General features: G+C 42.2%; 1 protein-coding gene across 1 annotated transcript in view; it reads right to left on the bottom strand.

The window, feature by feature from the left end:
- Positions 1–2,131: 2,131 nt before the first annotated feature.
- TGFBR2 (transforming growth factor beta receptor 2) overlaps positions 2,132–14,877 on the bottom strand; it is a 59,650-nt gene continuing 46,904 nt past the window's right edge. Inside the window, exons 6-7 of the mRNA XM_027639346.1 lie at positions 8,808–8,935; positions 2,132–4,469 (exon numbers count right to left, since the gene is read on the bottom strand). Of these exons, the coding sequence (XP_027495147.1) occupies positions 4,290–4,469; positions 8,808–8,935 (308 nt within the window). The 3' untranslated portion in view covers positions 2,132–4,289. The remainder of the gene's footprint in view (positions 4,470–8,807; positions 8,936–14,877) is intronic.

Here is a 14,877-nt window from a genome sequence, read left to right as displayed (position 1 = left end):
AAAGAAAAAGAAAAAGCAAGCAGGAGAGAGAGAAAGAGCTAAGGATCAGGAAATAAATTAATCAATGTTCCTCTGGAAGGAAAGAAAGCCCTTTGGCCCCAACACAGCTGGCTTTACAAGAGGACAATATTGCAGGTGCTCTACATGTGGCCCAGTTTGTTTCCAGGAGCATGCAGAATAACAGTGTCTTAATGCCTTTCTATTTCTTTTTTTTTTTCTCTCCTCAGCAGCTGGGTCATAATTTTTTTTTCTTTTACCATTCGTGTCTATTTCAGTAGAATAAGGGGGTGAATGTCCCATTGTGCTGGAAATTACATGAACCGGTAACACAGAGGCAGGCTGCACTGGGAAACTTCGCTATCCAGTATAGACCACTGCATGGTTCAGTAGTAAATCCAAGGACTGTCTTCTGCATTGCACAACTGAGTCTCCTTGCTGTGAACCCTGGTGATAAAATGCTGACTGACATGCTAATTAAGAGCTGCTTACAGTAGGATGTTGAATACAATATTTAGGATAAGAAAGGTAGGCAAAAGCCTTAATTGAAAAAAAATTGTTAGAAGTATATAGTGTACTTAATTTCAAGGATATTGTGTACTTCAAGTCTAAAAGATCTGTGGAGTTTGCCTGCTGCATTTTTAAAATTCATTTTATACTTGGTTTTGAAACACTTGCTGTGTTATGCCAAAAGGACTCAGACTTTCGGCCGGTGTAAACAGGACATCAGGGCTTGAATCTCTGCCAATACATGGCCAGCGGTGGGCACATGCTGGGGCCAACCACAATGATGCTGGGCTTGCCTAGACCTCAGCAAGGTGCTGTTGGAAACACAGAGGTGTGACTAGTGAGGCTTTGCATACCTGCAGGGAAACTGAGAGCTGTTTCGTACCTGACAGAGGGTAGCTAACTTGAAGAAAGAGCTGGTCACCTGCAACTGTCTGTGTGAGGGGCACCGAGTAAAGGCCTTCTTCACAAAGGCCCCATTTTGACAATTATAGATTAAATGTGGCCGCTGTGCTTTGCACCACACCTGACATTGGCTACGTGTTGCTCTGTTCAGAGCACCAGGTGCCCAGAGAGACTGTGAAATCATTAGCACTGAACATGCTCAAAATTCCACAAAGTCTTGAGTAACCTGATTCAAGCTTCATATTTTGGTTATGACCCTGGACCACAGGACCGGCAAGGACAGTAACTGAGCTGGATATCCCTGTCAGCCTCAGTTATTCTGTGATTTTGCTTGAACAAAGGCATGTGGGTGCCTGTTTAAGGCAGCTTCACTTGAAGGTTCAAAAGAAGGTATTCAGTGCAGCCAAGCATGAATGCTAGAGGAGGTTTTGGCACCAAAATACAATCTGTGAAAAAAATGGCGTTGTCCAGAGTATACCAGATGCACACTGGTGGACTGCACTCTATGTAAAGGCTTAGATTCAACCTAAGTCACACTCAAGGCAATTTGAAGAGGGCAGAGGGAGGTATCTTGCTCTTTGTTTACGTGGTGCTCGTGTTCAGCACGTCTTCCATGGGAGGGGTAATAGCTTAGAAGGGTAAAAGCTCTGAGTGGAGAGCAGAAGCTGTAAGGCACAAACACATTAATCATACACTGCTCAGTGACACAGATATAGTGGGCTGTCTTCTGGCTCATTTTAACATTAACATCAAAATGACTGAGGTCTAACTGCTGCCCTATCACAGAACCACAGAATTCATTGGGTTGTAAAAGACCTTTAAGATCATGGAGTCCAACTGTTAACCCAAAACTGCCAAGTCCACCACTAAACCATGTCCCTAAGTGCCACATCCACACTGAGAATTGAGCGATCTGCAAGTAGGAGAGCATCAGCTGTAAACACTTTTCTCCCTCCCCTCCTTTGAGACTAGTGAAGGGATAGCAGTGCAGGGGCTAAGGGGCAGCAAGATTGGGTATCTGCTACTGCTGTTCTGCTGAAGGGCAATATGGTCACTTGGAGAAGGAGTCATTAGCAAAGCAGGACATATGCACGTTGGACACACTTAAGCATGACATTCAGGCCACTGGTAGGAAGGAATAGACTTCAATCATTTTAGGATAGGGTTCATTTTAGGAAGAACCCTCTCCCTATTCTGGATGCTTCAGAGATGAAAGACAAGCTTGACTTGGTGTTATTTTATTTGCTCCAATAAACGTTTGATTTATACAAAACAAAACAAGACAGAAGAACCCCTCAAACAGTTTACAAATCAAGTTAAGTGTTTGAAACTTTTGATATACAAGAGTATATATTGCTCACATTCCTATTTCATACATGATGTACAGGTGAAATATTCCTTAAAAGAATAAAAATTTCCCTTTACATGTAGTGTTAAAAAACCCCATAAAAATGTCAGTATTGTCAGGAACTACCACATGCCATTCCTTGACTTTCGGTATGGATGGAGGAAGAGAAATGGGCCCTGACATTCCACCTGCCTGGATATGCCCCTACCTGCAGCCCCCACCTTTGCCTGTGGCCCTGTGAGTTTACAAGAACATTTCCCCCCTATAAAATTTGATATAGTATCCTCTGAATTCCACCGTAGATGTGGATATTTTGCCCTGCACTGCTTAAATACTTCTGAGTAGTTTTGTTAAAATGAAAAAAAAAAAAAGCAGTTACAAAACCATTTCAAATAAAATAAAATATTTTCCATCATAAATCTTAACTCCTATTTGAATACATGATTCCTATTGAGTTGCATGGCAACATGTTCTAGTGACATATTGATGTTTATCTGTCAAATGTATTTAAAAAAATCACACCAGATACATCTGTCCAGGACTGGTCTGTGCTGGCTGAATTTCTAACTTCCAAGGCCTGCTGACATCCCATGGGGAAAAGTGGATAAATTACTGCAAAACACCTAAAGACAAAATTTTTAGCACTTATTAAAAACATTGCTGTCATTTATATAGGCCCAATGTGATGTCAACTGCCTTAAACATTTTGGGGAACTGAAAGAATGTAAGCAATGTTTCTTTCTTGGTTTTTGGTTGTGGTTTGGTTTTTTTCTTTTCTTCTTCTGTGAATTGCTGACTTGCTGAGACAGCCCTAAATGCTGTGGGCAGGATATGCCATTAACCTATTGCTACAGAGCTTTCCCTCACCTCCAAGGTCTTTTTGCAAAAATAAAGGCACCAGCTGTTGTCTCTTACTTTGGGAAGTATGGAACACAGTCAGACTGTGGTGTATCAAGCAATTAGACATGCTGTACAGGGAAAAAAGAAGTTTGATCTTACAGCAACACAACCAAGGTAAAAGTAAGGGAAAAAAAATAGTACTGCCCACACTCAGAATGCACAGCAAATATAAAACATCTGCTTGGATTGTTGCTGGCTCTTGCGTTCTGTATGGTTTGGGCATGGGGATGGGAGGAGGGGAAAACTCATCCTGCTCATATTTTGCAACCTGCTTGCGAACAGCATGAATTCAAAGCAAAACAAAAAAAACCACAACATTAACGACCTCTGTATCAAAACACACATGTGGGAAACCTCCTCACACTCCTGTTCTGGGACACTGTGAGGACATTGGGGTTAAGGTGAGAGAAAATAGGCATCCTAGAACTTTCCACAATGTGCTGCAGACAGGACCATGTAGGTACAATTGCAAAGTCAAATTGGACTGTCTGCTGTGAGACTGCTCCTGCAATTGTGAACTGCAGGGCCCCAGCCAGGTGATCACAGCACATGCTTTGAAAGTCATCTTTTTATTGCATGTTATTCCTATCTTTTTGGCAGAGCGCTTAGTGCACAATTGCTGGTGTGGTGCTACACCAGTCTCCCCAGGCTCCTTCCCTAAGGGGAGGGATTTCTAATGCACTGGTCATTTCCTGGAAGCACTTTTTTCTTTCAGAGCATGAATGTTTATAGACATATAGATAGATATATATATATACATACACACACATTACTATATATATATGTATATATATATATATATATAAAAATAGCAATTTCGTAGTTATATACAGGCATTAATAAAGTGCATAATGTTATTGGCTATTTTCAAATCTCATTTCCTGAGGAAGTGCTAATATACATAGCTCCTCCTATGACATGATGCTGGCTGCCAATGCTAGGGTAGGACAGCTACTCCCCAGCTTTTAATTCACAGAATACATCTCCCTGTCCAGAGTTGCAGCCTAAAGGGAGTAGTGACAGCCTCAGTCCTCCAGGAAGCAAGTCAAGGCACTGATCAAGACTTCTTCCTTTGCCAAGGCGAACACGTCTAGGAGTGACTTCCCTCCATTTTTGAGCTCTCAGGTACATACTACTTTGCAGTGGTCACAGAGCCATCTTCAGGGATCTTCTCCTCCGAACAGCTCCTTCCCGAGAGCCTGTCGTGGTGCTTGAGCTCGCTGAAGCGCTCTGCAACGCACTGTGCTGTCAGCCGGGCCTCGGGGTCATGGTCCCAGCACTCAATAAGAGTTTCACACACCATCTGGATGCCCTGCAGGGAGCACAGAGAGAACAGCCATGATGGGGCCAGTCACCACTAAAACCCACGTGTGAGAGCTGCTTTAGTGCCTTCAGAAGTTCAGGGGGTTACTCATGTGTGTCCTGGACGTTCTTTATGGTCTCTGCTGTGTCTGTCATGGGGGTATTGTTTTCTTTTTTTTTCCAAACAGAAACCCTACTACAATATTTTCAGCACTTTAGTTGGCACTGTCATTTCTGGGCATGTGTTCTGATACATTATAACAAGAACAATGATGCTTTGGACTAGTGCTATAGAATCAAGTAGGGGGTTTTCTTAATAAATATGATCAAAATTCTTCGATAACATGACTTACTGCTTAACCCATGCCTTTGAGTGCCTGAATTCTGTTTGGGTTTTTCATACAAAATTCTGATTGCCAGCAATATCAGACCATACATCAGCTTTTTAGGAATTCCTTGTGGACTATCTAAATCTGTGTGCAAATATGGGCCACAGTCCCAGAAACACTTAAACACGTCACTCACGGTTATAACTATTTAACCTTCATTTCAATTCTGATTCACATGTTTACAGGAGCAAAAAACCAGTTGCATCTCTGTAATGCATTTTATAAACATGAGGTATTTGTCAGGAAACTGTGTGTTTTGTTTTATGACACTAAAAGCCCATTAAGTAGGATTTATCTTAAACTTCTCATTTAAAAAACCCCAAAACATTTCACAACACTGCATTAATTGCATAATTTACCTAATTGGTGATGTTGACTGATGTCAATGTTAATAGCAGAATGTTATTGTCTGTATACAAATAACATTAGTTTTATGCTGTCATTGAAACTACTAGCAGTAAATTAAATTAAATATTAAACATTAACTTGAAATCAATAGTGCAGCAAATCTCATTAGGGGAGGGGTGGGGGTAATTGTAATATGCAAAGCCATTCCAGAATTTTATCACGATGAATAATGAGTTCATTACAAAAACAAGACTGTAGAGGAAGGAAATGAATATGGAAGAGCTACTACAGTAAGAGCAACTTCTGTGGAGTTCAAAGCAGATCCTCAGCTGCTGCAAACTGTCACAGCCCTGAGGAAACTGATGCATCACTGCACTTTAGATAGCACAATGTGAAACACTGATGGGATTCAGGCAAAGGGAATTAAATCCACCTTCATTAAATGTCCTCTGCATGTGTTATCAGGCATCCACTCCCTGCATTCAGCTCTTAGCTGAACTCCTTTGGAGCCAGCTGTACCCACCTTGGTGACACACAAGCATAGGCTGATGTGATGCCTTGTACTGGGGGCAGACTAAGGTCTATCTTTTATACAGGGAAGAAATCTGTGAAGTCGAATGCAGGATACCTATGTCCAAATCCATGATCTTTTTACTAGTTATATAAACCCCGAGGTGGTGAAATTCACAGTGTATTTTAGCGCTCTCCTCCAGTACCTTGAGCTGCAGCCCTCCACACACACAGCCTTGTTGCCATGAGAGCAGCAACGAGCCTGCCCTATGCCTGAGCACCATGGGATCCTGAGCCCAGTGTTTCTCTAGCTGAGTGCCCTGGGTATGCTGGTACACGTGAGCCTGCCATTACAGCTGGTTGTGCATGCAGTGAGCTCCTGGACACTTCTCTCCAAGGCCTAGCCAGCAAAGCAGTATTGCCTGGCTGTACTGCTGCGAAGTGCAATGCCCTGCAGTGCCTGCAGGAGTAGCCCTGTCCCCAGTCTAGACAAGTCTCTGAGCCACCTAACACTGCCCCAGGCCTGCTTTAGGTTCCAACGACTTTTAGGAGCCTTCCTCACCTTCTATTAGACGTGCATCATCAGACTCTTACCAAACACAGAACAGAAATATTTGCTGACCACTTCTGCCCTTGCACTAGCATATTCAATATCTCTCTTTTATATCCAGCAGCATATCAGTACTAAGTTAGATTTTTTTGCTTTTGAGAAAACTCTGATTTTCCTCAAGATTGCTGACCACAGATCTTCCTGTTGTTCTTCTGTTTCCTTAGCAGTTCTTTAACCCTCTTTACTTTCATTTTTTTCACAGGTGAGACCATGTCTTTTAAATATCCTTAGAAATATCTCACACTGTTCCTAATTTTAAGGATTTTCTAATATTTAACTTTTTTACTCCCAAATGAAAAGCTCAGTTAATTGCTTTGTTAATTGAGCTCTTCTAAAGTACTATATATGTATTATCAGTTTGGACTTTGTTTTGCCTTTATGGAAAAAAACCAACTGCAGTCAGCTCATGATCCCTTTTACTAGCTTATTGACAATTTTGATAAAATTTCTGCAAAAAGTTATTTTTTCTGAAGATGAACAAGAGTATAATCTCTCCTTCCCAGCTAAGCTGGTAATTTAGAAGATGGTTGTACCTATGGCTTCTAAAAATGTCAAGGGCTTTTAGTACTGGTAGTATCAGATATCCAGGTGTTCCTCAAAATATAGTTTACTCTGTCATTAAAATCCTCTCCTCAATAACCTTACTCTTCACAGCTGAGTACATAAGGAACAAGACCCTGGAGTCCAGGAAGGGGTCGCACTCTGCCATAGTCATCAGGTGGCAGGTGTTCATGGTTGGAAAGATAACTGATTTTGGCCACTCACTTGGCTTTTTTTAAGTAGATGTTAGACTATGATTTTAAGTTCCCAACCGGAATGAAGAAGGGAGTGTTACATGGCTCCTGATGGAAATACTAGATGATCTTGCTTGCCCGGGCTTTTATAAATGTTTGTAATACTTTTGTTTTGTCTGTAAAGAACACTCAGCATATTTTATCGACAAGTGGAATGACCAAGCATCATTTCCCTGATATGATTCACATTTTATCTCTACTGATAAAACTGGTGAGAGCAAAGGTGAAGAAATGCATGCCTTTGGCTTGTTTCCATTCCATTTCATCTACTGAGAAATCTACTATTGCCTGGTGCTTGTGAATGGAGAAGGCTGACAAAGTGCTTCATGATACACAAGGGAAATGGACTGCTAATGCATAACCTGAAATAAAAAATCAGACTGGCTTGCTGAAGACTAATTTCCTATTTTCTTAAACCTGTCAACAGTTGGAATGCAACTATGATTGGACTCCATGATAATGTTATCTCTGCAATAGGGCACTGTTCAAGTTGTTTTACTCCATTCCAGGCAGAGCATCCTGCTACAGACCCTTCAGCAAAGTTACCAGTGGTGAATGGAGAAGGGGGTCACGCTGCTCTTGGTGTTGAATAATGTTGAAACCAGTCTGACTCAAAGTCAAACATTCTGATAGTGAGATGAAGGTGTGGTAGACCTGGTAAAATACCCAATAAAGGAACAAACAAGTGATGCTACTAATAACTTATCTAAAGCTGCTGAGCTGACACAGCTGGCTTTGAAACACCTGACTGACAGTCAATCACTTTATAATATAAAAGCCCAGTACCACTTTTTAATGGCAGAGTCTTCTGACATACCCCTTCTTGGAGTGTATGTGGAGATACCTTCCCTTGAGTAGCCATTCGTCAAGGTTACTCCTCGAGGCTGAGTGGAAGACATTTGCCTACAGTTGTTGGTATGGGTGGGTGACATCAGTCTCTATTTAATTGTTTTTGATAGATATAATATAATTGCTTCAATGTAATTGCTTCAATATTGCTTCATAATGCTGCATACTATACTAGTACTTCTATTCTGTGTAATAAATAATTCTAGGATCTTTTTGTCTAGTCTTATCATAATAAATAGTTTACATTTATATAAATATACCTGGTTTGCAATCCTTGATCCTGTGGAACAAAGTTGTACAGTGGTTCAATTACACCTACATAATCCTTTAAACAATCCTGTTGACAAAATCTGGGGCTAAGATTGGATCCAGCCACACTTACACTCCTCTCTGAGGAGTTTGGAAAGCAAGGGGGTCCTTTCTGCTCCCCATGACTCAAGAGGAGGGCTTCTCTAATAAATTTTGTCTGAAGCTCCCATTCTGCCCACAACAGAGGCCCATGTATGAAGTTGTTCTCTTTGACCTTTTAGAGCCTACGCAGTGCGCTTTAAGGGTTTAATTATCCTGTGGCTCTCTGGATGCTGTATTTCAGGCTTCCAATGTTTCTCTTTTGATCACTTTTAGATTACACTGGTGGGCAGCAGGAATCCCAGGGCTTTGGGGTAGGCATGGTGCAGAGCACTGTGGTGTCTGAACCACGGCAGCACCTGTGTCACCATGTGACAGAGCTCTACCCCATGCAAAAGAGAGGTCCAGACTTTGGGCAGGACACTGAGTTAAGGCTCAGGCTTCAGACAGCAGCTAAATGTATAGTGCAGCTCCCAGTCACTCACATGTGGTGCTCTTACCTGATGGTTCAGCCAGGAGCTGGGGATCTCAGGTCGCCCTCTGTCTCTTAGGACGTTGTCCTTCATGCTTTCTACACAAGGGTGTTCTCGCACTTTGGAGCCGAATGGGGGCTCGTATTCTTTCACTTCTGACAAGAGAAAAAGAAAGCACAAGGGTATTCAGCTGGGCTGTGCTGCTGCCAAGAGTGAAGGGAGCTGGCTGTTCTCTGGAGGAGTAGGAGCTACTGATTAGCTGCTCAGTGCCACTGTTCTGCTTGACCAGCTCCAAACAAAGCAAAGCCAGTTGGCATTTTAAAAAATGTTTCAAATGTGTTTCTCTCACACTCCCCCTCCCTCCTCTTTTGTTTCCTAGCCAACAAAACAATTTTCATTTAAACCCTTTAGCACATAATCATATTAGCAACAGTTCAAGCAGAAGAGTAACCTATAATGGTTTGTGAGCCTTTCAATCTCTGCTGAAGTAAAACACACAGGATTTGTAAGGTGAGTTTTGCTTGAGCCAGGATTGCAAGAACTGGTCACCTTTAGGTTTCCTGGAGTCCACACACACTTACCAGGTGAAATATAAACGGAAATCTTTCTAGGTAATGATAGATGTGAATGTGCAGATTGCTAGGATGAAATAGTTGCTTGAAAAGGACAAAGATACAGTAAGGAGCAATGCTGGAAGCTGGCATACTACCCTTGTTTATTCCTGAGCCACATTCCTCTGTAAAAAGTAGTAGTCTGCTCTTATTTTAGACCTCTTTCCCAAAATGGGTCAGTTTTGGCTCATGATGCAGGGGCCACATCTTCCTGAAGGCGCTGATGCCATTCTAGTTTTTGTTTGCATGTTGCATATTTTCTTTGCTTTTCTTTGGAGAGAGAAAGGAAGAGGAGACATATGGGACCTTTGGAGAAAACTCAAGAAATCTCTGAGAGCGGAAATATTATAGTAGATGCTGACACAGTGTAGAAAATGCTGTGGTTTCTTTGGGAACAGATGGAGACTTTACTCCCAGGCCTAATGACTTGCTGGTATTAGATAAAGATTTATGAAGCTGGCCTGTTCTGCTGCCTCTTATTTCTTTCTAGGAATTAATTGAGGGTAAGAAAAACTGAAGTGTAATCTACAAAGCAGTCTGGAGAATGCAAGTGAGTGCCTAGATGATGTGTGAAGAGAGATGAACGAGTTGGGAGACACAGTACCGTTGCATAATGTTACAACCAAAGTTCAACTGTAGTGTCCAGTGTTGCTCACTCCTCTCAAGGTGTAAAAAGAAGCTCCGAGAAAGGTGGTAATGATTAAAGGCCCAGAAGAAATGGAAAGAACCTCTAAAGCTTGGCTTTGTTTACTTTGAAGAGAAAGGTAAGGATGGGATCATATAAAACACTACTGAAAATAACTAATGATCAGATAACACAGGTCAGATCCTTCTGTCATGTCCATGATAAAAGCAAGGTTGTACTGAAGATAACTAACTTCGGACTTTTCTCCAAATGCCTAGAGCCAAGTTACAATAACAAACATTTTGGAAAGGATATTAAACCTTGTGCTTCAAATGTTCCACGTTTAGACATTCAGCTGCAAATAACTGTGTATGCAGTGCAGCAGATCACTCCACAGATGCCTCCTGCAGAGCTCTCCTTCTTTCTCCCTAACTATCTGGTGCTGACCACTGTCCACACAATGCTCTGGAGAATGGTTGTAGTCTCCTATCTTCTCATACATAAATCACTTTCTTTAAGACTCAAGGGCCAAAGTCTGCTTTGCTTTCTTTCCTGCACAGGAAGGCATACCAGTTTCACCCACATTAATCTGAGTTTGAGATTACTCGGCCAAAGTAAATTTACAAGACTTTAGCCCTAGAAGTGAATTGGGAAGTTGCCATCTTGCTGGTCAGACCTGGGTTACTACGCAGTGGATGCACAACGATTACAGTGCAGATACCTCTACTTTCAGAGCTAACCAAAATATTAACGTTTGCTGGGAAAATTTAAATAGCATGACCTAGATGGCCATTCCCTACGCCATCTCCATCAGTCGTGGTTTAGTTGTAGTAGCGGTCATGGACACCAGCCAAGGCTCTGAGATCTTGCAATGTAAAAAGTCAGAGGATTCTGTATGTCCAACAGAGGGAAGCTGGTGCTGTGGTGCTGACTGGTGCCCTCTCATTGACTTAAATCTGAAGGTTCATGAGATGGTTCAAGTGGGGGAAGGGAAAGCCTTTCCTGGGAATTGACAGGTTCATAATACATTTTCCCTGCTTGAGAAATTGTTTATATATTATGAACATTCCTCTTCCAAATACAAAGATTGAATAGGTTTTTCACATTTGGGCTTTCTGTTTTGTTGTTGCTTTGTTTTTGTTTTTGGTAAATAAAGAGAAATTTAGGCCAGATGCCAATTTACTGTAATGATGTTCTACTAATACAGTTCTGCCCTCCTTCAGTTTGAAAAGCATGCAGTATCTTCTTGCTATTTATTACTTCTTCTTTCCCTTGGAAAGAAAAAAAAAGCCCACTGAATCCTCACACAGTAAGTCATCCTTATGTTGTGGAACCTCAGATGTCAGACACATTTTGCAGTAATAGCTTGGAGTTGTTCATGGATCATATTTACGTGCTACAGTAGATATAATAGATGTCAGTTTGAGGTAGGTTAAGATGTTTGGGCCTAGCTGCCTATGAGTGGCTGTATAGAGATGCTGATTCTATTTTTCATGTGTATGTTTCTTTTGATTGGTTTTAGATCAGCTGGGCACTAAAAATGGCAACTGGATGAAGTACTGTAAATACGTCAGGTACCATGAACTACAGCACCTTTAGCATTCAATAATGGCAGAGGTCCTTCAACCTTAACTTCCAGCATTTAATCTTTATGGTTGAGAGCTGCCATGCACTACTAACTGCTATATCTCTAGTTTCCTTTGACATTGGCCTGGCCAAAACTTTCAGAAAGGCTGGGACGGGATTTTTAGCCCCAGAGACATTACTGAAAATCTATCTGTTTTGCATGATGAACGTTTGGAAAGTTTGGCTCTCTCATGTGGTCTTTTTCTACTCCAAGCTTTCTGCAGTGAAATTCTCTTTCTTTGGGTCAGAAGAGCATACCCACAAACACTGTTGATGCTCCCTCATGTGATCTGTCTTACTGATTTCTAAGGGACAACTTCTCATGCTGGATGATGAAGAATCAAAGCAGGAGCGAGGTAAAAGGCCAGCAAAAATCAACTGTGAGGCACAGCCCACAGTAGTGAGCTTTTGTTCAGGAACTTCACATCCCTTTGAAATGCCCCTCCCTTTAGAGTTAAGAGGGGACAGCTACAGAAGGGATAAATTAGTCGATGGCAGAGCTACTGGTGACAGCTCATGCACACACACAGGTTGTGTCCTTCAGATAGTGTCTTTCTTCATATTAGAGTAATTTGGGTGTTGGATCTACTAGCTTGCACTAGTTGCACAAAGGGAAAATAATGCCTAAAGCAGAGGCTCAAAAACTGTTTCAAGGCCAAGTTTAAGGAGCTGTCAAATGCTTACTTCACAAATTTCTCTAGGTTTCCCTCTTGAGGTGAAGGATGTATTGGGATGGGTGAACTCATTGTCCTGTTTCCCTCCCACAGACATGTTTTAAGTGACTTCATATCTGATGATCAAAGACACAGGTACCCTTCTAAAGGTTTGGGAGTGCATGAGCTCTGCCACCAGTGTAGGGTTACAGGCTGCTTAGTGTGTTGAATCCTGAGGTGGGAAATTAGTGGAACACAGAGCACATCAGTGCTCGACACAGACTGTAGTAACCTTATCTACTGCTACATGGGCTTGTTGAAGGATAGCACTTGCTACCTTACACATAGTACTGTGCTGACACTTTGAGAATTTCTAGGACATAGGTGACTGTCATGAGGTGAGGCTGTACTGTGTGGATCTACAACTAGGGTTATATGCCACCAGAAGCCAGGGCAGTGCAGATATGCTCTAACTGGGCTCCACTTCACAGAAGGAGAAATTTAAATCAGACCCCAGCTGCAGCGACCTCAGGGCCCACTGTGCAGGCACAGCCCTACTGTACTGGCTATCTAATTGCTCCCTGCTGCCAGAAATGTCACCTCTCCACATTGATATGATGAAAGCTAAACATTTCATGAGGTACAGGGTGCACAAGTGTTTAGATGCCAAACTGTGGCTCTTGGTTGACTCTCACTGAATAAGCATAATATTAATCCTGGTTTTATTCACATGAAACACAGCTCTGGTAAAGCAAGGCTGCCATTTCAAAAAAAGCCCTGCTACTATACTGAAGCCAGCCAGCACTCCAGGCAGTACAGTATTGCACAAGCAACATCACCATTTTCTAAAGGGTTTCTCTTCTCCCTCTTCACCAAACCTGTGTATCCAGAAGTTCCCTTTCCTCTCTTTCTCCCTTGCCACCCCCAACAGTCCCTCACCCATAGCAGTTGAGATACAAACCAGATGGTTTTCTTTTCTTTCTAGGAGGCTGTCAGAGAAATTACACTTGTCTCAGTCACCAAAGCTGTGTCACTCTGAAAGCAAGTGGTTGAGATGAAAATTATATTTCTTGCAACGTGCAGCATCTGGTGCACAGCTGTTGTGCTGAATGAAATACCAAGTTAACAGCAGCGTGTAGCAATCGAAGTTCTCCCCAAAGCAGTATTTCTGAGTTTCTAAATATGCCTCTTAAATTATACTCTGGTGAAAAATCAGTCAAACTCGATCTTTGCCTGTCTCCCTTTCCCTTGTGCCCCATTTCTGCTTCTCCATATTTAGCACAACAAAGTAACAATGAACAGCATGGCCTTTCTCAAAAGCTGATCCCCACCTGCTTATTTACTACAGCAGCTTCACAGTATGGATTGTGCTGCTGGGTATTTTTGTTTAAATGTCTGCTGACTGAAAAGCCCTGGCATTGCTTGGAGACTGTGTTTGACAAAGCTGCTATAGTGAAAGGACTTGCTCCATCACCTCCTACACTCACTGAACACCTGCATGCTGACAAATGAATCCCAAGAGCTCCCTTTGTAAAAGAAATAAGTCACTGTACCTTTACCTGGCTGAATGGCAATTAGCCTCCCTTCCTTGCATGCTTCCCTCCCTAACTAAAGTTGCTAATGCTGCTGCCTCTGCTTAGACTGCCACTCTTGCCCTCTAAATTGCAGCCAAGCCTGCCCTGCAAAGATGGTGCCTAGGTCTTTTGGGCTCCTTTGAAAAGGCTGTCTGCAATCAGGTCAGCCTACTCCAGTGTGTATGTGAAGTCATTTCTCTCATAGCCCAATAGTTTAGGAATTAAAGAGGGGTGTGTGTGAGCAGAGGCAGCTCCTTGGGAAGGCTGCGAGGAGAGGAGGGAGTCTCATAAGTGACAGATGGGAGAGAGAAAGCAGAGGGGGAGCTGCAGTCATGAATCACTGTAAGGGTATTTCACCAGCTGGCTGCAAAGATAGCCAGGCTCCATGAACCAGGGGAAAATCTAAGAAGGAAATGAGAGTAATGGTGCAATGCTGTTGCAGCTCAGTAATAGTGACAAGTCAAGGGAGCTACACCCTGGGAGTTGTATGTAACTGCTCTAGACGGAGATGCTAAGCCCGAGTTCTACCCCCTACAGATCTGTCCAAGTACTCCTCCTGGGGTTTTGCTGGGGACCTCACTTCTGAAAAGACTACTGAAATAGGGAAAAAAAATTCAAGAAATTTAATTCTGGAGATGAGAATTACTGAGGGATGAAATGAATAGGGGAAAATCAGGATGTGGGTGAGGGTTAACTATCACCTTGAAAGCAAAGGGGATGCTGGGTTAGAGAAATCTTTACTTTTCCTGAAATAACTTCAGCTTTTCTTCCTAAGGTTAAAGTGGGTCAGTCTCTTCTAGCTAAACATGCTGGTGATTTTCCTTCCTTATGAAACTCCCTTTATATCCTCTTTTAGGCAGTTGCCTTCTGAGAACAGCAGCAATAAGGTTTGTTTTTGCCACAATCTCCATTTCACCATACTCAGCAAATATGAACAGGAAGGGACTCAGGTATCATCAAAGATAAAAGATTCACAGCGAACAGCTCATATTTATATTAATAAGGTGA

This window comes from Corapipo altera, unplaced genomic scaffold (assembly GCF_003945725.1).
Source record: "Corapipo altera isolate COAL_440 unplaced genomic scaffold, ASM394572v1 44, whole genome shotgun sequence".
Lineage (NCBI taxonomy): Eukaryota > Metazoa > Chordata > Aves > Passeriformes > Pipridae > Corapipo > Corapipo altera.
Note: the sequence above shows the minus strand (reverse complement) of the source record. Positions and strands in the feature narration are given on the sequence as shown.